This window comes from Coturnix japonica, chromosome 3, assembly GCF_054131305.1.
Source record: "Coturnix japonica strain WE chromosome 3, WE-NBRP24, whole genome shotgun sequence".
NCBI lineage: Eukaryota > Metazoa > Chordata > Aves > Galliformes > Phasianidae > Coturnix > Coturnix japonica.
Window position 1 is genome coordinate 41,348,945 of NC_140665.1, and position 23,846 is coordinate 41,372,790.

General features: G+C 38.2%; 1 protein-coding gene across 4 annotated transcripts in view; it reads left to right on the forward strand.

Annotated features, from left to right (window-relative positions):
• RPS6KA2 (ribosomal protein S6 kinase A2) overlaps nt 1-23,846 on the forward strand; it is a 216,835-nt gene that overhangs the window by 169,236 nt on the left and 23,753 nt on the right. For 3 of the 4 annotated variants that reach the window (XM_015858006.3, XM_085543446.1, XM_015858005.3), the window contains exons 9-12: nt 4,856-4,926; nt 5,741-5,829; nt 12,751-12,815; nt 21,681-21,783. In XM_015858006.3, the coding sequence (XP_015713492.1) occupies nt 4,856-4,926; nt 5,741-5,829; nt 12,751-12,815; nt 21,681-21,783 (328 nt within the window). Of the gene's footprint in view, nt 1-4,855; nt 4,927-5,724; nt 5,830-12,750; nt 12,816-21,680; nt 21,784-23,846 lie in introns of all 4 variants that reach the window. The other variant, XM_085543447.1, reaches the window with a different exon arrangement.

Here is a 23,846-nt window from a genome sequence, read left to right on the forward strand (position 1 = left end):
TAATTTGAGGTGGTCATTAGTCCAAGAACTGCCTATACCATCCAGAAATGTACCACAAGGAAAAACACAATAGAGAGAAAGGAGTTGTTCATGCTAAAAAATAATGTTACCCTAAAGGCAGATAGGAATTAACCCTTCCAGAAATGACGGAGTTTATTTAAATTTTGTTTACCCTAAGTGAACAAATGGTTCCAACAAAAGTAACAAAAGGAAGTAATGTGAAAACTAGTGAGTATATTTTGGGACAGGGCCTACACTGATGATCTAGCTAGTTGACAGTAGTTAATCTAGGGTAAAGAGTGTAATTAATTACCTGAATGCAAAAGAAGGACATCCTTATCTTCCAGAAACACAAATCTATTTGTGAGTGCTGAGCACTTTTGAATCGCATATGTTTGTTCAGAAAAATCGATAGGTTATGTCTCCTATAATAAATATACTGCAACCCTTTAAATTTTTTATCTGTTTACTTTTGGAGAATATCTGTGCTTTCTCACTATCTGTCTCCAGTTAAAAAGGAACACTGATGTATTTGGTGCATAGATTGGTTTTCCTTCACCTCCTAATGAACTTGGCTCTTTGCCATGTTTTCTTGTGCCAGGTCTCTCTTTTTCTTTTCTTTCTCAATTTCTTTCTTCTTCATATCATCTCCCAGGGATTCAACATGTTAGAATTGGAAAAGATAAGAATCTATTAAAAGAGAGTAAGATTATTTTAATTGTAAGCTGATGCCTTAAGCCTCTGAGTGCTACTGGACACCTTAGAGAAAAATACATTTAATCAGTTCAACTTTTTTTCCTCTTTATAAATTAACTGATTACGGCAAGGTGATTTTCATACACTAGAAGTGCACAAGGATTTCCAGTGCTGTCTTGGGCACTGCTCATCACTTGAATCTTCTGTTAGATAAGCTGTTTTTACACTAATCTGAAAAGCTGACAGGAATTCAACAGTATCCAACTTCACCCTTCTCAAATGTTCTGCAAGTGCCTGCCTCATGTTTAATAGGTAATGATGACTGTTTGTACCCAACTGAAAATGTGGTTTATCATGTCCAGACTCTTCTTTTTTTTTCCCTTCTTGCATCTTACTTATTGTACTGAAGATTTTAGAATGTTGCTCAGTTTTAACACTACTCTTCAGAAATATTGCATCAAGAGACATGCACAAGCAATTCAATTAACATACATACATTTGTATGTATGATAAATCCATTTTGAGGAGCACCACAAGATCCTTGATGCTCAAACTACCATTTCTGATGCTCAGGTAAACTGGTCTGCAACACAACATGTGCAAGTCTCTTGGAAGGTGGCTCAAAGGAGCAGGTTTGTAGTTCATTTTACTGGTTTACAGTGCCACAGCTATCATGGTAGTTGTGTATCTTCTAACTTTGGGAGAAAGTACTTCACACCATTGAGCATTATGTCAACAGAGACAATCTCTAACTAGAGAACGAAGGGATGATATGACTCCATAGGAAGTCCCAAATAAAAAGAAATGAGTTTTTGTTTATTCTTCAATGTAGTGAAAAATGTACAAGAAACGAAAAAACTCCTCTTGCTAGTCAATATACTCTATTTTATGGTAGTTTCCAGTTTAACCTGTACAATGGCCCTGGAAAAATCAATATAATACATCAAAGCAATAAGGTCTTCTTTTGCAAAATCCTATCATAATATTCTTGTTTTATTCCCATTACACTGGCTAACATTCTTAATGAACCATATTTTGAACATTTATGCTAGCTGCTACATGAAGGTATTCAAATCCTTTGGAAGAAATTAAATTTATTATGCTTCATATATAGATAATAATGATAAATAAAGCATTTTACGGATGGTAAAACTGAATGCCTGACCAACTCCCAACCGCCTGGAAAATTGCTGGAAGTGTTGGGAGGGGAAGCCAGCTCTTCTGACAAGGGTGTCTCCACTCCCCAGATCTGAATAATATCAAGTTTCTTTTGTAACTCAAGTTTTTGTTGTAGGCTCACAATATTCAGGCAGATTTCGGCTCAGATTATTTGCACAGTCTGCTGTCCTTCCATCTGCTAGGAATATTCATCTGGCACTTACCCCAGGCTGTGGGTTTTTCTTGTAGTTTCTCTTCCTTAGTGACCTAACAGGATCACTTCTCGTATCCATTCCCACCAAGCTTGTTCTGTGGTTGTATTAATAGGCAACTGAACTGGAGCAGGGAATATTTGCCTTTCTTGCTGAATATTGGTATGGAAAGGAAGCCAAAGCTAGAAGGAGACAATGTCTTCTGAAGTGCTGGCTATGAGAAGGCAACCCTCCAGAATACCCAAGAAGTGAGTAGTTGGGAGGGAAGAAGCAAACCAGCAGATGGTTTATACAGATGGGGAAGCAGGAAGGTTGAAGAGTGTATTTTCCAGCAAAACTATGGATTTCACTTTAATGGCCAAAAATGCTGTAAAGTTTGTTCACACCTAGGCTCAGCTCCAAGTCAGCCTACCATGACCCATATAACTCCGAATTTATGTGAAACATTAGCAGCAAATACTTGCTTCTGTTTTCGTGTTTAGATTTAGCAAGGGTCTTGATATTAAGAAAGAAAGAGAGAGAGAACAACAAACCAGAGTGTTGTGCAGCAACTTTTTAACTATTTTCATTTTTCATACTTTTCTTCAGTTTCATTGTTTCATTTTTAATCATGAACAGATTTTAGAATCAGGGCAGCATTTGTAAGAACCAGTGCTTTCTTCCAGCTGCTGCTCAGTAGTGTTCATAGTAGTCAAAAGCTCTGGTATATTTAACATACTATAAAGGCAGTTTACTTTAAATATTGATGTTAAGTGCATTTCTTGTGAATCTGCATTAGTCTGAGCATTAGGCTTGTCAAATTGGTAACAAAGTGCTAGCTGTTGGAGCAGAGCAGTAAATACTCCCTGTAACCCTCTAAGACTAGTGACTTCCCTTGATCCTTCCTGCAACTTCCATTTTTTCTTTCCTTCCTTCCTCCTTCAATACTGCACATGAATTTCTTGCCCTCGGGCTGCTTTTCCCTTTACACATAGTGTATTTGCAGATCGGTCTCTGGTATCCTGGTGGGTTGGAGCTACAGTCAGTGTCTTCTCACAGAGTCATTGGCCAAGCAGTAGCATATACCTGTTATACATCAGCAGCTTCAAGCCCTTTTCTGTCTAAATAAATGAGCTGTAGTAGTCATTGTTAGTGCTGCTAAATTAGACCTGCTATAACAACAAATTGACATGAGCAGGCGTAAGAGAATATTAGATACTTGCCTAGAGTACAGAGGAAACTCTTTAGAAATCGTGATAAAGGTTTCATACAATATGTGCCACTTTTGTTCCTGCTCTGGGAAGTGATCTTGTCTGCTCCTTGTCACAAGGATATATGACCATTTTTGTCAGGACAAAGGCTCTTATAGGTCAGAGTTATTCCCAAAATAGTTCTTGATCTCCTCTGTCATTTAGACAGTTTCAACAATTCTAGTCCATTACATTTCTTTTTAGCAGACAGGCTGCTTTTCTCAGACTTTTTTAGATGAATCAGGACTTAAAACCTTGGCATTTTCCAAAACTTGTCTGTACTTTTCAGTCATACAGACATTTTAAAAATATTTTTTCCATGATTCTGGCTCATATTTTATTATCTTGAGGTAATTTGTTTATAATGCAAATACATCCTTTAATTAATTATAATCAATTAGTTATTTGTCTTCTAAGCCTCTCATCTGCCCTCCTCACAAAACTAGTCTAACAGTTTCATAGGTAGTATTTTCTTATGCCCTCAGATAGCTTTCTTATGGCACAGCTGTATTTAATCTCAGATAAGAAACAACAGTGAAGCTTTTGTGCAATAATTCACAGAAACTACAAAATGGTTGCGGAGTCTGTCCTGCTTTAAGAGGTATTTAATTACAATAATGAGCATTAATCAGCAGGTACTTATCCTAGAAGAGATCCAAAGCCTGAATCTCAGATGCAAGTGGATAACTGTTCTCTTTTCTCTTAATGGATATTGTCCTCCCTTGATAGCCCTTGATCCTCCCTTGATAGCCCTATGAAACACTGCATCTGAAGGACCTGCTATTGAATCCATACTATACAAGATTGTCTAGGTACAGTCAGTGAAGTAAACAAGACTGTATAACAATGGCATTGTTAAGTAGTGCAGATATGCAATCAGCAAAGGTGATAAGACTCAGATAAAAGAATATCCTGAGTTAGAAGTCACCTATGAGGATTGTGGCTCCACACAGCACTAACCAAGTTCTAAAGTTCTAAACGATACGTCTGAGAATGTTGTCCAAATGTACTATGGCAGCTTGGGGCTGTGACTACTGCCCTGGAGAGCCTGTTCTAGTTCCCAGCCACCCTCTTGTGAAGAACTTCTTCCTAAAACCAACCTGATGCTTCTCTGATGCAGCTGCATGTGATTCCCTCAGAAGGGCATAGTGAATCCCTTTGCTCCTCACCGCAGTCTATGCCAAATGCCTAAAAACAACTGTATCTGTTCAAACTAAAGGTCCATCCAGCCAATAGCATCGATGTTATCTCCAATATTGGGCACAGAACAGGTGCTGGAAATAGCAGCGCATGTGATGCTTCTCCCCAAATTTACCAAAATTTGCCATCAAGTATCAGTATAACCAATTTAAGACCCTTGAACTAAGTAGTCATATTGGTCCATAATATTCTGCATAATCTAGACTTGCTGTATCATTTTTTTTCCATAACTACTGTTTGTTGGACCATTCCTTCTCAGTTTTTCAGTTGTGTTTGAAATACAGAAAATGGTTGGCATGTGATGAGCTGTCCAGGCTGTTTCAACACTTACTCAATTTATCATTTTTTGTTATTCCATAGTTTGAGATGCTGACAGGATCATTACCATTCCAGGGAAAAGACAGAAAGGAAACAATGGCTCTTATACTCAAGTGAGTATTGAAATCTATTTCATTCCCTTAACTATGACCTAGCTGTACCCTTGGGGCAGCCTATAGGTCCAAAGTATGAAAAGTAGAGAATAATAATGTGTATAATGAGTTTTTCAAAGCTTTTTAAGGCATTCACAGCTAGATCCTATTTGTGGTTCTAAAATTGTCTTCAGAGTGAATAGCAGGAAGTGAATTACCAGCAGGCCTTACAAAAGAAATATGCATTAGTTTCTGTAATACAGAATGTCATTATCCATACAGAAGTGGAAATAGACTCTGAAGGACAGCTTATGTTCCATTGTCTCAGGGTTTCACATCTTTTCCTTAGAGAATTTACCACTCATTTAGTGTTAAGAACAGACGCAAGTATTTCAGAGCTTGAAGCTTACCCTTTATTAAAGTTACATTTCTTCTCCGTAGCTGTGAATCACTGAGAGAAAAGTGTTGTTCTCTCTAATCAATATATGACTTATTAATATTGTTTGCGTAATACTTTATTTCTTTAAATTTCCCTGCATTCCCAAAATTGTTCCAATGAACTAAAAAATTTAAATGCCATAGGAAAAATATCTCCTAAGGTTTTGCAAAAAGTATTAAGAGATTCATTAGACATATTCAAGTGATGCCAGTGGTAAAACATACTTTAACTTCAACAGAATAAGATCAGTCCTTCAGTTGGTAGTGTGGTATGTTTAGGTAGTCATGCCGTTGGTCAGCAAGTTCCTAAGTGCTGCTCTGCTGCTTTTTAAACTGAAGTGTGATGTAGAAAAGTTTTGAAAAATCTATTTTCTTTTCAAGTGTTGTGTCCTTTCAGAGCCAAGCTGGGAATGCCGCAGTTCTTGAGCATAGAAGCCCAGAGCCTGCTGCGAGCCCTCTTCAAAAGGAACCCATCTAACAGATTAGGTACGCGCATGCATTAAGTGGATGCATTTCTTACAGATGCTTGGTCTTGTCTGGTGATGATCATTTCTCTCAGACCGTCTTCCCTGACAGTCATCCTGTTCATTACGTGTGCATTTTACATGCCTTCTTAGAATGCAGGAAACCTTCAGAATGCTAGAGAAACTTGCAAGGAGCACGATTATAGCATCAAAATACAAAATATGTTATTAGCTTGTGTTTTCTTTTTTAGGAAGAGGGAGGGTAAACCACCATCATTTATGAACTGTGTAAGGCAACTTGTGCATATGATAATATACAGAACTTGGATGACAGGGATCTTTTGTTTTATTCTGAGTAGATGAGCTGCAAATCAGAAGGGGGGGAAATAAAGGCAGTAAAATTTATCACGAGCTCCCCTATTCTAAAATGCATTTTGATGCTGTCTCACTTTGGTTGCTAGGAACGTTTTAACATTAGGTTTTCTTTATTGCCTTAAGCATGTTATGTCCTTTCTCACTGACATACTTTCCCTCTTTGTTAGTAATTCAATTTAAATTGTGATAAACTAGAGGGGTATATTGGATTTTGTATCTTATGCCATCTCTGCATTTGTTTGGGAGTTTTATTAAGGAATTCATTACATTTGGTAAGATCATAGGCCTTGCCAGGCACATAATTGTCATTGAAAATTTAATCTTCAGTTTTTATGTGGAAAAAATAAGAATAGTCATATCAAGTGAATAATACCAAGATAATAGTATTGTCCTCTTTTTCATTTAAAAAATCACATCTTGTTCTTTAAAAAAAAAAAAAAAAAAGAAATCGAAGGTTTATTTTTACCTCACACCTTTCTTATATTTGCTGCGTTTTAGATGAGTAAGGGAAGAATTTGTTTTTAAAGGAAAAGGAAAAACCAAAGAGCAATGTGGGATAACTTCAAAGTGCACGTCTCATATTCATCCTAGTTTCCTTCTCCTTTGTAACCCCTTCCGCAGGACTTTTGAGCTGGGGCCTGAGGAGCTGGCTAGGAGTGGGGTCCCTGTCCTTTGGCATGCTGCTGTGCCCCCTCTTCTCTTGGGAGGACTCCACATAACCCACAGTAACCATGTACTCCATGGGTCCTTTCTCTTAACCTAATAATAGGTCTTGTAGATTGATAGGGGAGAAAGTGCAAGAACACCATTTTCTCAACAGGCTTCAATTGTTTCAATTAGAGAAAATTAGAGTGTTGGAATTTCCAGGTTTAATCCACGTTTGGGAAGATAAGACTCAGCAATAAATATAAACTTTTCCTCACTTATTCCTTCCTTTGTTTCTTTCTGCTTTCTTTCCTTTCTCCATCTCGTTTTGTTCCGCTCCACTCATTTTGTGGTTTCCCACAATTTGCTCTGCAACCAAAATGTGCTCTGCTAAAGTCAGTGGGCAGTTCTGGATACTAAGCCTTAAGAAAAAAAAAAACAACATAATTAAATAAACAAAATTCTTTAGTATTAGAAACATGCTATGTAGCCCCTGTTATTTTTTTTCATTCTGATGAAGGAAAAACTTATAAAGTTTATAATCTCATAAAATTGAAAAATAAAGTTTTCTATGCATCAAAGAAGAATGTATCTTCTCTATCTTCTCCAGCTAGAGTATACAGAAAGAATGACCATTTCTTTGGCCTCTATGCTTAATCTACTGGTACATGCTTTTATGTTTTATTTTACATGAAATATAGTTTCATGGCCAAATCTTTAGAGGTACCAGAAGAAAGCTTCAGAAAGCTCTCTGTATTTTAGCTGATTGAGAATCAGAATTAATGGTGATAAAAGGAGATTTGAAAAAGAAATATTTAAATGATTGGCTTAAATGCTGGACAGAAATCAGTAAATAAAAGCCCTGCTTCATCTTTGTAGATTTTGGGTTTTTCAGGGAAAGGAAAAATTGTCTAAAGTTGAATGGCAAGTGCAGTTATACATTGTGTTTTGAAAAATCTTTGGAAAAACAGTGGAGCATGCTAAAATTAAGTGGAAACTATATTACAGATCAAACACTTGTTTTCAGTCCTTCTTTCAGATTTGTGCTAATCTGGAGATTGTCTGTATTCAGTCCAAAATGTTTCTAACTTTAGCAAGCTGAAAGAAGCTGGGCTTCAAAAATCATTTTGTTCTATCATCTCGCTTTTTGTTGTTTGATGTTGACATTTTAACAAATAGAAGTAAAGACTGACTAGAAGATTTACAACTTTGTTTTAATCCTTTGTTTAAAACTCTTGATTATGAATGAAAAAATTCAGGCTGGACATTAGGAAGTATTACTTCTCAGAAAGGGTAGTCAGGCATTGGAATGCACTGCCCAGGGAGGTGGTAGAGTCACCGACCATGGGAGTGTTCAAGAAACGTTTGGATGTGGTGTTGAGGAATATGATATGGTTGGACTAGATGATCATCTAGGTATTTTCCAACCTTGATAATTCTGTGATTCTGTGAAATACTAGAACTGAATGGAAAGAATGAAGTTCATAGTCCTGTGTCTCTGATTTTGCCTTAAAATCTCATGCTGATACTACCTCTTTCTAACAGAATTTTAAGGAATGGAATTTGTTGCACTCTTTGGCATCCCTTGTTATGGACACTGTCATTTTCTGAAGCTGAATACTCTACTTTACAAATAGTCTGCATAGCACTGCTTTGGTAGTATTGCTCTGATTAAATACAACAAATTGCAGATTATGAATGGACATAATTTTATATTACTACAGCATGTTAACTGGAATATCAGGCAAAGAAGGTGTAAGCATCTTAGAAAGGAAATCATATGATAAAAGTATGAGTTTATTGCATTGATAGTAATTAAGCAGTGGACTAAATCTCAGATACCCAAAAGTCTGGATCTGTTCAGGTGGGTGAATTAATGTAGAGTATTACAGAAACTGTTTACACTGCTGAGAGGTACAAAGGTTTCAGAGTCCTCAAAATTGACAGTTTTGGCCAAGAAAGTATGAAGCAAAAGCATGTGCTAGTACATTCAACATAGAGGCCAAATAAGTGGTTATTTTTTCCTCAGTCCCAATTAGTTTCAATTGTAGGAGATGACAATCTTTAAAAAACAAGTTTGTCTTTCATCGAGTGACTGTATATCTTCCTTGTAGACCTTAGATTGAATTTCAAAATGTCTGTCACTGACCGGGAAGCTGTAGAAACACAAACATTCTATTTGCTGAGACTAAAATTCTGGAAAATCCTTGGGCTCATTTTGAATATTCAGATAATCAAGTTTCCTATTGTCTCCCTTTTCCCCTTAGTTTGTTTCAAGGCTCATGTTGTCCATAATAATTCAACCATCAAAAACAATTACAAGTAAAACATTCTCCTGTTACTGCACACAGACACTTTTATTACAGGCATAAAACAATCTTAGATAATTAAGTTCTCAGTTATTAACATGAGGCAACTTTTATATAAATCCTTGCACTCTATAATGTGTTTAACCTTGCAATTTGATCTGACAGCATCATTTATCATCTTGGACCCTTGTGAGACTGTAGGGCAGCACTCACATGCAGTAGTTTTGATGCCACAGATCATTCTTCACAAGTAGATCTGATTACAAAGTTGTGGCTAAAGTGAAGTTAAACAAACAAACAAAAACAACAGATAGAAATCCAGAGGAAGGTGGTGGGTGTGTGGGCATGGCATTTGCCACCATGTGCTGCAATTCTTCTTAGTTCTTCTTAGTGTCTTCTTAGTTCTGAGTTCAGGGTGGATCCAGAGAGGTAGTACTGTAAGCACCTCCGCTGTAACTTCTCCCTTTGATTTCCACACAAGGCCATCCCTAGGATAAACTGCCCTCAAGGCTAACACCCTCATACCATATCTCTCCTGCTTTGGAGGGGACCAGGTCATAAGCCACTGCCTGCAGCCAGAGCACAGGGGCTGGGAGGCAGCTGTGGTCTCACGGAAGGGAAGATCTGGGATTAAAAACTGCAGGAAGGTCTTAGCCTTCTCTGCAATATAAAATCAGCTGCTATGAGTTAGAAGTCCATTGCTCTTTGCAAACATAGGCTATTTCCACTCTAAATCTCTTTAATACACCAAGCTAGCCAGAGATGGAGACAAGCCATCACATTCCCAACAACGTATTATTTATGTGCCAGAGCTCCAAGGTGGCTTCAATTGGGAAATACTAATTTTTCAAACAAATACCCATGTCAACTGCATGCCACATTCCTTACTTCACACTTCGGTCCTCCACGAACAGAAGTATTTGTGGGTGGGCTTGTTTCTTGGTTCTGATTTCTGTGGTTTTATAGAGAAAAAAAAAAAAAAAAAAAGTGTGGATTACAAATAGATCATCTTAAAAAGGTGGGTCCTTCCCATCACACAGTGACGTATCCATAAGCCTACAAAACAGGAAAAAGAGAAATGGGGCAGAGAAGATTGAATATACTGCCAGTTATCCTCAGCCTAGGGAATGCTACCAGTTACTTAGGAGTGTTTGTAGCATTTATCCTAGCTTTTTGACGCTGGTTTGGCACTTGAGTTTCATCCTCATTTAGTAAAGAAAATCGAATGCACATTACAAAGTTTCCAGTCACCACCAACTGAGCACAAGACATTTATCACAGATATTTCTTCTCCGAAGAGTTGTTAAATGTAATACTTTTCAGTGTAACTTTGTCGGTTTCATCTTTCCATTGGAACTGCTGAAATCAGAATGAATCAGCTGGGGATATCTAGTGCAGACTTAGACAATGCATGGAAAAAACTAAGCTAAGGAAGACATAAAACAAGTCTTGTTACTGTCTTAGTCTATTCTCAGCATAGTCTTAGTATATTCTTGGTGAATAGCTAGAAGTCATAAACTGCATCACAAAGAGCAAGAATAGAATAAGCATGTAATACTTCACCCAAAGTCTCCACCTGCTTTAAGCTCAAGCAAGGAGTTTTCTGAACCTCTTTTGGTTTGTCAACGAAGCACATTTCTTCAGCAGATGTATTTTTCATGCACTTTTATGGTCTCCTCCTGAACCTATGTAAGTATTTTACCTCCTTGTCCTCTTTTTCTCAGAATTCCACATCACACAGCTGGCTGCTGCCTAAAGAAAGACCTCCAGGTTGCTCTGTACCTGATTCCCAACACCGTTATTTACTGACCTAAATCAAGTACTGGAAAAGATGCAAAACAGTTGATCCCCATCCCTGCTTTCCAAGCAGTCATAACTTCTTGATCTCTGATATATACTCTCCTCAGTTATATGTTTCCACATTAAAAACTGTCAGTCTACTCAGTCATTCCATACTCTTCCTCTCTGCCTTTTTGATTTTTCTACCTATCAAAAATACCCCCTTTACTAGGTGAGGCAATCAACTATAATCCACACTAACGTTGCAGGTGTGCAACATACGCATATCGTGATGCAACGATGTTCAGTGTTTGTTCTCTTTAGTCTCTCTAAGATTTGGTTTAATAATGCATTTTTCTAGAGCTATTCACCATAACCCAAAGGGTCACCTCAGCACATACAATTTTTTATACCAAGCTCAGATTGTTTATCCTCATGTGCGTCACTTATGTTTGTCTATACTATAAGATTACCAGGACAGGGAAGTAATCAGATCTGCATTTCTTTTGAAATATTATCCAGGAGGCCTGACATAATCCTGAGTATTCTGTTCACAAAGTCTTTGCTTTTTGTATTCATTCATCAGTGAACATTAAGCAGACTGTAGGAAGCTGCTCCTGATCAGTACATTTTGGCAAACACTGGTAATGTCTCATACACAAGGAGAGCAGATGTCACATTTTACAAAAGCTGGAGTTGACAAGACCTTTCTAAAACTGCCTGTAATGTTAACTCTTCAGTACAAATACTGCATTTAAAAAGCTGAGTCCTCTGAGGTGCTGATTACCTTTTGCAAGGTCCTTATTAATCCTGAGTCCTTTCGGAAATCTTGGCTGCTCAACATCCTTGTAAAGTAGTGCTCGGTACCTTTCAAAAAAAAGGTTTCAAAACTGCAGTGTGAAGCCTTTGCTTCCAAGTGTTATTTCTCATACTGAAAAAATAATGAAAAGTACTATTAATAAAGTCAAATCAAACACCCCGAAATAGCATTCTAAACCATCTCTGAGAGTTGTTTAAATATTACTGAATGCTTGGTTGTTTGTTTTTTTTGGGTTTTTTTTGTATGTTTTTGGTTTTGTTTGTTTGTTTGTTTTTTGCTTGTTTGTTTTTTTTTGTGATGGCATTGGAGCAAATAAATTCAACAAAATTGCCTTTCTAGATTAAGATTCATTATCAGATCTCAGAGGAGAGTTTTCTTAAATATCCAATAGAGTACTTAAGAGGAAATTAACACTATTACCAATGAAGGTAAGATACCACTGAGAGTGATGACTCATGCAAATTTGAATGTGATATTTGAAAAGGGGGAACCTGAAACGTTGCCTTATCTCAAATCAATTGGAACCTTTTGGTATTTTGAGTCAGAACTTACTTGTATTTCATCTTTTACCTGTAGAGGAAGAGGAGGATTAGAGAAGATTTGGCAATCAACAGCAACCACTGTTGGTGGTAGTAGGCAACCATAGCCTTGGAGGGGCATCAGGACAGTTTGGAACCTCACCTGGCCTGGCTAGTATCTGTGCTCTGCTGTAGCTGAAATCCTACATCTTACCTGAAGCCCAAAGAGAGCTATCTTGGCAATGACCTCACTTAAAGGAAAATAGAATCCCTCAGCCATCAAGTTCTCATTAATGAAGTGTCATTGTCTATATATATGTTTATTTATACAGTTATGGCAGTCGTACTGCTCATGTTTTCTTGATTGGAAGAAAATTTTAGATGGTGACTCCGGTTTTATCAGAAAAAGAGGAACTGGGGAGAAAATGTGAATAAGATGTGCCATGCAGCACTCTAATAAACATGATATTATTTTTATTCTTTCTCTTTCATGTCAGGTGCTGGATTCGATGGAGTGGAAGAAATCAAACGTCACCCTTTCTTTATTACTATAGACTGGAACGTAAGTGGAGAAACCTTTTAATTTTTTCATTTTTCTGAGCTACATTTATGAAGTTTAACTTCCATGTTTAGCACAAAGGTTAAGTGAACTCTAACACAGAAGATCCAGGATCTAGAGCCTTTTAAGTTGGTTGCTGTATTTCTTGCGTATGTATAAATATTATTTATGTATGTTTTTTAATATAATTATGAAAGAAACAGAAAGCTGCTCAGTATTCTCTGAGTTCTTTTTTATGTTTTGTTTGATGGGCTGTCTTATCACATTACTATCTGAGGCTATTTGTCTAATTCCTACATTCAGCTCTGCATCAACTGTGAAAGTTGAGTCAGAGTGAAATGATCAGCTTTAGATGAAACTATTCCTGTAATATTTCATATTGTTTATACTCAGCCCTGCTGAGGCTGCATCTCGAGTACTGTGTTCAGTTTTGGGCCCCTTACTACAAGAAAGTCATCAAGGTCCTGGAGCAAGTTCAGAGAAGGGCTATGACACTGTGAGGGGTCTGAAGCACAGGCCATATAAGGAGTGGCTGAGGGAGCTGGGATTGTTCATTCTGGAGAAGAGGAGGCTCAGAGGAGACCTTATTGTTCTCTATAACTACATGAAGGGAGGTTGTGGAGGGGCAGGAGTTGGCCTCTTCTGTCATGTAACTAGCAACAGGACTAGAGGGAATGGCTTCAAGTTGTGCCAGGCAAGATTCAGATTGGGTATTAGGAAATATTTCTCCAAGAGAGTGGTCAGGCACTGGAATGGGCTGCTCAGGGAGTCACCAATCCTGGGGGTTTTCAAGAAACCTTTAGCTGTTGTACTGAGGGACATGGTTTAGTGAGAACTACTGGTAATAGGTGGATGGCTGGACTGGATGACCTTATATGTCTTTTCCAAGCTTCTTGATTCTGTGATTCTATATTTTAATTGCAAAGGAAAACATAGCCAAACAACTGGATTTGAAGGAGATGCTCAAAAGAGAAGCTGATGTTCTCCATTTTTATCCTTTTATGTTCCATATTGATATACTTGCCCTTGCTCATTGGATCTGGCAAGTGGGACTAAATCCTAGTTTTATTCTTTACAATGTCAGGGACCTCCAGGAATCCCTTCTCTCTTGGAATTATTCAGAGTAGCTCCAGATCCTCTCTTACACGTATCAGCCTCAAGACTTCCAGACTCACTGTTTCACAAACACAACTACTGGCACTGGCTAGTGTACAGCAGGTTGTGCTACATCATGCCAGGCAATTCATAAATCTTCTAAGGTGGCTTTATTGACACCTTCTTGTCTGTTTTGGCCTATGTTAATATCAGACAGGATCTGACTTTGCTACAATACTATGATGGGTGCTACAGAGATGTACTAAATAGGAGGATTTTCAGAACAGTGCTTTTACATTACTGGGTATACAGTACAGCCAACCAGTACAGTAAACAGCAGCTTCTCTCACAAGTTGTTGATGTTTTATTGAGGTGAGTCATTAATTTAACATCAGTGTTCAAAATTGGAACAGCAGTCGTTTTATCAAATATAACATAGTTCCAATAAAAAATGTCAGACAGACATGATTCATAGAGTGGTAAACAAGGATTTATTTTATTGCTATCAGATACAGCTCATAAAGCTAGCAGCAGAGGTTAGCTAAATATTCAATTCAGATTTGCAGCAGGTTAAGTCTTGCTTTTTTAAAGAAACTTGGAGGCAAACACTTTTTATTCATGATTTTGGCATCTTTCGATGCATCTGAGCTCCTTTTTTCTGCATCCGCTAGTATTTTCTTGTTTAGTTTTGTCTGACTTGTGTTATGGTATTGTTCTGTTTCTGCAAAACATGTCACTGTTCTTACTGGTGCCGTTCTTACAATAAATTCTGGTAAAACTGTGAATGTCTGTCACACAGCCATCCTCAAACTGCTGCCTAGGACTTTTCAATAAAGCTAATTCCTCTGTGAAAGCACATTTTAAGGTGCCCAAGTGGCCTCTCAATGGCCTGCAGAATCATTTATTTTGGAAAACCACATGAAGCTACTTTGAACAGCGTGCTGAAGAGTTGGCATGAGTCATTAGCATGTTACAAGATGATCAGTGAAAGTTTGAGACTTTTCTTCCTGGCGCCACTAATTTTTTGTCCTCTTACATATGTTCTGGAGTCTAGGTTCTCCTTCATCTTCTGCTTCTTACTGATTATAAGATGCTATATAAAAGCTTTACAACTTTATCAACTCTAAAGGTATTCAAACAAACAGAGAACCTGGAAGAAGTTTTTATTAGTACTATTACTGCTTCTGTTCCTCTTATATCTCCACGGTCTTCACCATCAGGGCAGGTGTTTAAATCTTAATTTAGTTGGGAACATTGGAATACTGATGGCATTTATTCTTTCCCTTTTGCTATTGTAGCATCTCCTCAAATAATGGAGAAATGTGCCAGTGTATCTTGACAATCCACTCTTGCTTATCCTAACGAATTTAAACAATCCTCCATCATTTGAGAAAGTTCATGTGGGCAGGCAAGCGAAATATATACCATGACCAGGCTACATAAGCATGAGCATAGATTGGAGCTAGAGGGGGAAGTATAATTAACTCCCTATGATGTCTTATTTAGACTGTAATTTCATTGTAAAATATAGCTGTAAAAACTTATATTCATTCAATCTGATTAGTTCTCATTGCACTCTCTTGGATACGGATGAATCACTATTGCACTGGTCATCTATCATCCTTATAGTATAGTTCCTCATTTAATCCTAATTTTACTATCACTCAGGGAGATCTTGGGAGACTTACATAGGTACAGAATGCATTTCAGAGTGATATGAGCCAGTCCTTAACTAAAGCCAAGACCTGGAGTTAGGATTGTGATCTGTTAACAGGTTCTCTATGGACAGAAGCAGAGCGTGTATTGAAAGCAGAAATGGATCAGGCATAGGTGTTTAGTGCTGATCTCTGTATAGCTGCAAGAAGAATCAACAACACTGATGAGGCAGGATGTGAATTTGATTTATATATTTGTATCATAAAGGTCTCCATGAGGCAATCTCTCCTGGAGAGCTGCTAAGGTACCTTGACAGCTGTGATAGGCAAGACTTGTGCAATTGGCAGCACTGAAACTTTCAGAGGCTGTAGCAAAATGATCCTACATCATAAGTCTCTTTATCGCAAAGGATCACAGTGGGTTATTGCCTTCTAGAAACCCAGTGTAAAAAGAGGTAAGCAAGTTTTTTCTTACAGCAGGATTGACATGCGGACTAGGAAAAAAACACACCAATCTGCTTAGTATCAGTTTATAAAAAGATTCAAAACAGAAACGAGAGTTCGTTCCTTCTTTCCAAGTTATATGTGATGTCTAGATATCATACTGATGAAGTCATTAGAATCGCAGGCAGAAATGTATAAATTGTATCTTCACTTACTGTCAGAGCTGTTCCCTTGGGTTTTGAATAAGGCCTTGGTTATTGTCTCTATCAGTGAAATGTTTACCTGTTGGAGCAGTCATTTCCCACTTGTTTCCCATCTTTCACTGTCTTTAGACAGACACAACCAGACACAGTGTCTGGTTTGGATGCAGGCAGTGAACACGGTGGAAATGACTTACATGGTGTAAGGAGCCCTGTTATGATGCTCCAGATGCTCATGCTAAGCAGAGCAGAAGCAGTAGGTGCAATCCTGGAAAATATAGATATGACTATAGAAAATCGTCCTCCTCTGGTCTTTTCCCACAATATCTTGGCTGCGTTCTTATATTCTGGGGCACTGTCCTTCAGTCCAGGTGTAACATTTGCTGTGTAGGTAGCACTGAATGAATTAAAGTCTAACACAGGGTATTTATGCCAAAACATAAATTATAGCATGAGCTAATTTCTGTATGAGTGTTATTTTTACAACTATTGTCATCTAGCAACAAAACTTCAAGTTCCCATTTCCCTGGATGAAAGATAGATGAAGTTTTCTGCAGAAATCTGTCTTGCTGCTCTAAAGCTTTCTGTTGGCAATGTGACACAAATTGGATAGATCTTTTGTTAAATGAACAAACTGTCTTTTGTAATCAAACCTGGCATTCACGGGAAGATCAGCTGTCCAGCACCTTTTAAGTGTCAACTGCTTCTTGCCCTTGCACTCTTATCTCCCTAAGACAAAGAGACCCAAACTGAGTTGTCTTCAGATAATTCCAGTCACTGGATCTTAGAAAGCACAGCCCGGTTCCTGCTATTTGTATTACTGTTTCTTCTTTCCAGGTCATGCTTAAAGAATTTCTGGCTTTTCATTGAAAATGAAAAATGAAATCCATTTTGCAGAGAGCAGGCAGAGGAGTGAGACAAAACCAGTGTTTTTTGTTCAGATGGCAGACTAAATTAGAACTGGAGCAAAAGGCATACTAGAAAATGAACTGTCAGATACAGCTAGGAAGAAGTACGAAGAAACAGGACACAAGTTCTATTTCCTCTAATATTAATCAGAGATCAAACTGAACTGGAATTGTGTTGTATAAGGCAGATTTTAACAACAGCAAAAGTTGGTCTGGAGTCCTTTATTCTGCTAGCTTTTCTATCATTTGCAGGTAATAATGTTGTGCCATTAATCTAGGAGAGGACAAACTTTTTAGAAGGTGGTTCATCTTTTTGTCTGCTTATTGGATTTTCTATGACAGGCAGGTGTATCCTTGCACTACAGGTGCATCATTGTGGAGGGTAGCATCCTTCTACTTCTGAAAAGTGTCTGAGGAATAATTCAATTTTTATTTATTTATTTATTTATTTATTGTCAAAGAGGATATGAGGAAATGACTAAATTGATTATATTTTTCTTATTATTTATTTTTTTTTCTTTAATATGTTTTCCAGGCATGTATGCAGACATTTTCTTCTATGGGTTTTTTTGGAGTACAAACCAGGACTGCTATGACTAGAGTTCACAGAAGCATGGAATGGCTTGGGTTGGAAGGGATCTCAAGGATCCTCAAGTTCCAGTCCCCCCTCCACAGGCAGGGTTGCCAGCCACTAGATCAGGCACTTGATGAGGCTGCCCAGAGCTCCATCCAACCTGGCCTTAAACATCTCCAGGATGGGGCTTCCCCATCCTCTCTGGGCAACCCATTATAGCACCTCACCACTCTTTCAGTATAAAAATTTCCCTTCTAAATCTCCACTGCTTTAGTTTTAAAGTCCTATCACTATCTACCTGTGTAAAAAGTTGATTTCCCTCCTGCTGGGGCCTCACAAGGGCAGAGTAGAGGGGAACAATCACCTTCCCCTGCTGGCCATCCCTCATCTGATGGGACTCATGTTACCATTGGCCTTCTGAACTGGAAACATGTGCTTCTGGCTCACGTTAAGATTTCCATCAACCAGGATCCCATAGTCCTTCACAGCAGGACTACTTTCAAGGAGTTATCCCAGTTTGTTTACATTTCTTGGATTACTTCAACCCAACTGCAAAACCTTGCACTTTGCTTTGTTGAACCTCATTAGGTTCACAAGGTCCCACCTATCATGTTTATCAAAGTCTCTCTGGATGGCAACCTTTCCTTCTGCTTTATCAACCACACTGCTCAGCTTGGTGACATCAGCAAACGTGATGATAGCTGTTTAAAATTTACCAGAAGTTATTTGAGAGCCTGTATGGGAAATTGGTAATCACAGCCTGAACCTCTGATTAATCAGCTGAGGCAAGTGTTGGGTCAGCTGTGGGAGCACAGGTGAAGGTAATTTAGCTGTGCTCCCAGAAGGGGTGGAGCTTGACTCCACCTCCTCTAGACCTCATTTAAGGGTTGACCACCACTAAGGCAGCATCTCTTGGCGATTGCTCCTTGGTGGAGGTTGCCTCAGTGGTTCCCAGTAGACCAAAGTCTTCCACATGGGTGAGTTTTTCCTGTAAATAACTTTTTGGATATTTACTACTATCTTTTCATTATTGTCACCAAACAGAGCCTGATAAAAATGGTCAAATATAGTAGTCCAGACTTATCTTGTTATGTCATTTGCCACTGTTTGATTTATGTTGGAAGAGATCAGTGTGGAATAAACATGCCACCAGCCTCAAATAGTTTTGAGGCTGTGATAAGACATGATCAGTAAATATTTTTTGCCTCAAATGAGAAATATTCTTGGAAAAACTAAAAGTATCTCAGATCCTCTGAGAGATTTGATCTCTGTTTTCATGGAAAACAGTGGCCATGTGGTCAGTTTGTGTCATTTGTGAATTGGTGTCTACAGAATATGGGCCATTTAAGGGAAGATATGTTCTGCTTGCAGTAAGCCCGCACTTTGAACTTTGCACTGTGGTTTAGTTCACTTCAGTGAACTGACTTTTGTTGTAGTGGCTCTCTCAGAGCAGTAGAGCTAGGAAAGCAAAGCCTGCAGATGAGTCTGCTCATTCTTATTCCTCACAATTCAATCTAGCTACCTGATTCAAAAAGCTGGGGGAAAAAAAATATTTTAGGCTGTTGGCCTTTTGCTGTTCCTAATCATTTAGTCAGAAACACTGGAAACAACCTCAATCGCAAGTGGAAAAGGAAATGGAAAAGGGTGTCAACCAGTTTGCACTCAGTAGGTTCCTTTCTCCCACACAAGCAACTTCTTTGTTTCCATCCCCTCCCAGCAAGTGGATTTGTGATTACACATCTTTAGGTGGCATGTGACTCATGATGAATCTCAAATCCCTCCTCAGTAGAGGAGGATGTGGGTTAGGGATTCGAAACACAAAAGTGGCTCCAACAGTACTTAAGAAACTACAGATGGAAGGAAGAATCAAGAGGCTGGGCAGAATATGGTTATGATAATGAAAAGAGAGTGCAGTTCCCAAATGATGTACAGTTCTAAAATGTTTTCCAATTTTTGGACCTCACAGGATGAGGAGTGCATTTAATTCAAGGAGGAAGCATGTGTGTGAGACCAGATTGCTTTTTGCAGTAGAGGCACTGCAGTTGTGAATTAAGACAAATAGAAGGAAGCTGGAAGCAAATAGCTTATTCAAGGTTAAATCCTAGTGAGAGAAAAACCCACAGTAGGTACTGAGTGCTCTTTGAAAGTGCCCCGCAGACAGAAAAATGTGTATGTTAATTAATAGGTTGATATTTTTCAGTTGATGAGTGACACTTCCTGCTTGAGATCGCAATTGGCTTTTAATTATTTGGAAGACTAGCTTTTCATTGTGGCTTACAACAATTATTTATCTCTTTTTCTCTCAGAAGATATGGAGTAGTTTTGCGCAAGCAGGAACTTTTTATGGTGAAATGGCCATTAATTATTGCAGAGTCATTTCCAACCTCACCATTCCACTTTTCCGAGGAATCATAATTCAGCCACAAACATCTGCTTTATACTAATGCTATGCTGCAGAATGTCCTGCCTCAATAGCTGTTATTTATCTATGCAAAGTAAAATTTAAATGATAATGATGCATATATATATTAGGTTTGACCACATGCATTATATTATAAAAGTTAATTCACCACAAAAATCACAGTTTAAAAAAAAAAATAAAAATCTTCCTGCTTGCAGAGAGCTGGACAGGCATTTATTAATTTCCATTAAATGTTTTGGAAAACCAGCTCATTATGAAGTTGTTTTTAAAGTTACCTTGAAAATATATGTATTATAAACAGCCATTAAATTGCTCTCCAGCTCTTATCCTGATTTGAAAGTTTGAAAGAAACAAAGTATTTCTGCTCAGACATTCTAATTATTGGAAACTGTCTGTGGCAACTAATTCAGTACTTTGAAACCTGAGAACAAAAGCATTGCCAGAAAGGGAGCGAGCCTAGGTATGGAAACATGGGGCAGGGAGTCAAATGGGAGCTTTGTTCCTGGTGCTGCCATCAGCCTGGTGCTCAGGTTTGGCCAGTTCAAGCAGAGACAATGCAAAGATAGTTGAAATCAATCAGACTCTTTCTTTTGACCTCTGTAGGCTCTGGGTCAGTTCCAGACATACTAAGTTTATTCATCTTTCTCTGTGTGTTTGTGTGTGAGAGAGAGAGAATAGGAGTGGTTGCAAAAGAACATAGTGGAGAAGTTTCTTAAACGTTGTTAAGTACGAGTAAAGAGGCCAGGAGATTCCTTGTAATGAAGGCAAGGTATTAGTGTATATATATATATATATATATATTGTGCCTATTATTTAGGTGGTCCTTTACATGCTCCCTCACTCCCCAGCACAAACTCACCCAGATGTCACCTGTTGTACACCTTCCCCTCTTCCTCAATGTTTTTCTTGGTTTTGTTCCTCTGCTCAATCTACATTTACAGATTTCCCACCCATCTGTAAAGCTTTCTTCCTACTGTCTTCAGATGGGAAGATTGGATGGATTTCATATCATCTTCTGTGAGCTTCTTCCATTTCACCAGATATGCCAAAAGAACAAATCTCTTGTTTAGGTTGTGAGCTCCAAGCAGCAAGGCCTGTTGCTCAGCTCCGTCTGGCAGGGTGTCAAACATATTGCTAGTTCTTGACAAACAAAAAATGCTAAAGCAGTCACTGCTTCCTGGAGGTTCTTCGAGCTTGTTATCCTTAATGTGATGCTCAGCTCACCCATACGTGGTTTCCTAGTGTTATCACTGCATGTTCCAATCCTGCCCTTAAGATAGTGAAATTCCAGATGCTCCAGATAGACTGTCCATGCTAAATTTTGACCAGTAATATCACGTTTACATTCTGATTCCTGATAACTAAGAACTTCAGGGACTAGACAGGGCATAGATTTGAAGCCTGCTAGTTAAACAAGAGCCAGTACTGTGGCTTCATAATCCTCTTTGTCAGTGCTGCAAGGATAGCACTGGGCTAACAAAGGCTGCACTAAGCAGGGAAGCCTATATGTGAGTGTTGAAGTAGCAGAATTTTTTGCCAGGTTGCTGACTGTGATTTGTTCTTCTTCTAGAAACTGTATAGAAAAGAAATCAAGCCGCCTTTCAAGCCTGCAGTGGGACGGCCAGAAGACACTTTTCATTTTGATCCAGAGTTCACATCTCGGACCCCCACAGGTTAGTGCAGTGGCACATGGATCCTTTTAGTGATTTGATTCATTCATATTCTCCATCCCTGTTCCACTGAGTCAAAAAGTCTGATCACCTGTGGAGTTGCTGGGTTTCGTGATACCCAACAACAACCACAAAGTATTTTGCGTTTCTAAGAGAAGACAGAAACATTTCACCAGCTTCACATTATTATGTCTGCATTGTTTATAATGAAACAACACTTCACTATTTTATTGCTATTATTGCTTACATTAGCTGATTGTAACTGTTCTAGGCTTCAAATAACTTTTTATCTCTACAAGCTAGCATTTAATTATGTATTCCATAGATGTTTCTTCAATCATTTAAAGAGCTCTACTGCCTAGAATCAGGTTTAGTCCAAGTTTTGCATGCAGTCACTTGCCAGTCTAGTTGTTTGCTGTTTCACAGAAAGCTTTCTTTAGTCTGGAGGTTGAAACAGCTTTCTGCAGATTCCTAAGCTTTCCTCTGATGATTCTAAAGATGCAATTCCAATACTAACAGTTCATCATTGTGGGTACAGTTTTACATTACCTTTTCTCAGGGATTCATACGAGTTTGAGTCAGTTTTTCTGGTCACTTATTTCTGAAGTCCACATCAACATTTCATTTATGTTGACTCAGCTCTACGGAGCCTCACAGGGAGCAGAAGTGATCCATGCTATAAGTGGTGATTTGAACATGAATCAAACCAAGATCATTGCGGTAATCCAACTTAAAGTTCAGCCCACAAATGGTTGCACAGTTGTAAGTGATTGGGCAGTTTTCCACAACCAGCACAGGCTTCATAGGCTGGCTTTACCTCTGAGAAAATGTATGTAAAACTGCACCTCAGGCATCTAAATCTATGCTTCTACAAATAATATAATAATGTTTGCTAACCCCAGCGAAGCACACTAAAGTAAATTACTTCAGATTTATCAGGCCTTTATGAATACTGTAATGTGGGATGCTCAGGAAGGACAAAGCAGTATTGATTTCACAGTTAGGAAGATAACCATTATAGGAGGTTGGTTCTTGCAAGTGGGTCAGACATATAAAATGATTCAATATTTCTCAAGACTAGGAAAAGGATTTAAGATTCATAACTATCACAGTTAACATAAAACATAAAATGGAGTTTTGCACTTAATGCAAATGTATTAACATCCATTCTATACGATGGGCAGATTAGTCAGTGGTAATGAATATTGACAGTGAACACCAAACAAATGGTTGTTCTTATACAGTGTTTCGTAAAGAGATTAGCAGTAAATTATGAAGGAACAGTTATTTTTCATAGAGATGACCTAGCATTTGTGGTTTGGAGCTGAATCACAACTCTTTTATAGATCAATAGTGTTCAAGATTTGAATTATTCCCATTCAATTTCAAAATAAATACTGTTTTCTCTTTATTAGTCTATTTTGGAAAACTACACTAGTATATATGCCATTGTAAGAAGTACACAGTGATGCAAGAGGTCTGGTGAGATTCATCCATGTATTTGTAAGGACTGTTCTTATTGACACACTATATACAAATAGCCCACTTTCTTTTACCAAAGAATAGGCTTTTCCACATAGTTTGGAGTGAGGTTAGACTTGCTGTGCTTGTTTCTGACTCCAGCCAAAGCTGAGACCTTGTAAAGATGTAGAATTAGCTGCAGTCTCAGCTCTATTTTTCTGAGCAGATCAATTGTTTCTACCATATTACGGCTTCAGAAAGACTGAACTTTGTATAGTAAACCACATGTTACATTTTAGGAAACACAAGGGGAATAGAGAATATCCACAGTTTACATTTTACGTGCCCAGGAATGGTTTGTATTGCTGCTCTTACTGCTTATGAAGGTGCCCTGGACAAAACATACACTATGGGAGAAAGATCTCTTTAAAGCATTTCAGAATTCTAAGCGTAGCACCTTCTTGCTTTGGCAGGATGTTTCTCTCATTGAGTGATAGCAACGGTACCAGAGACTGTGCTCTCATTGTTTCATTCCAAAGGCAGAACAATTCAGGGCCTTTTGAACTCCCCTGGAGTGGGGAGGTTAGTTGCAACACTCCCAGCCA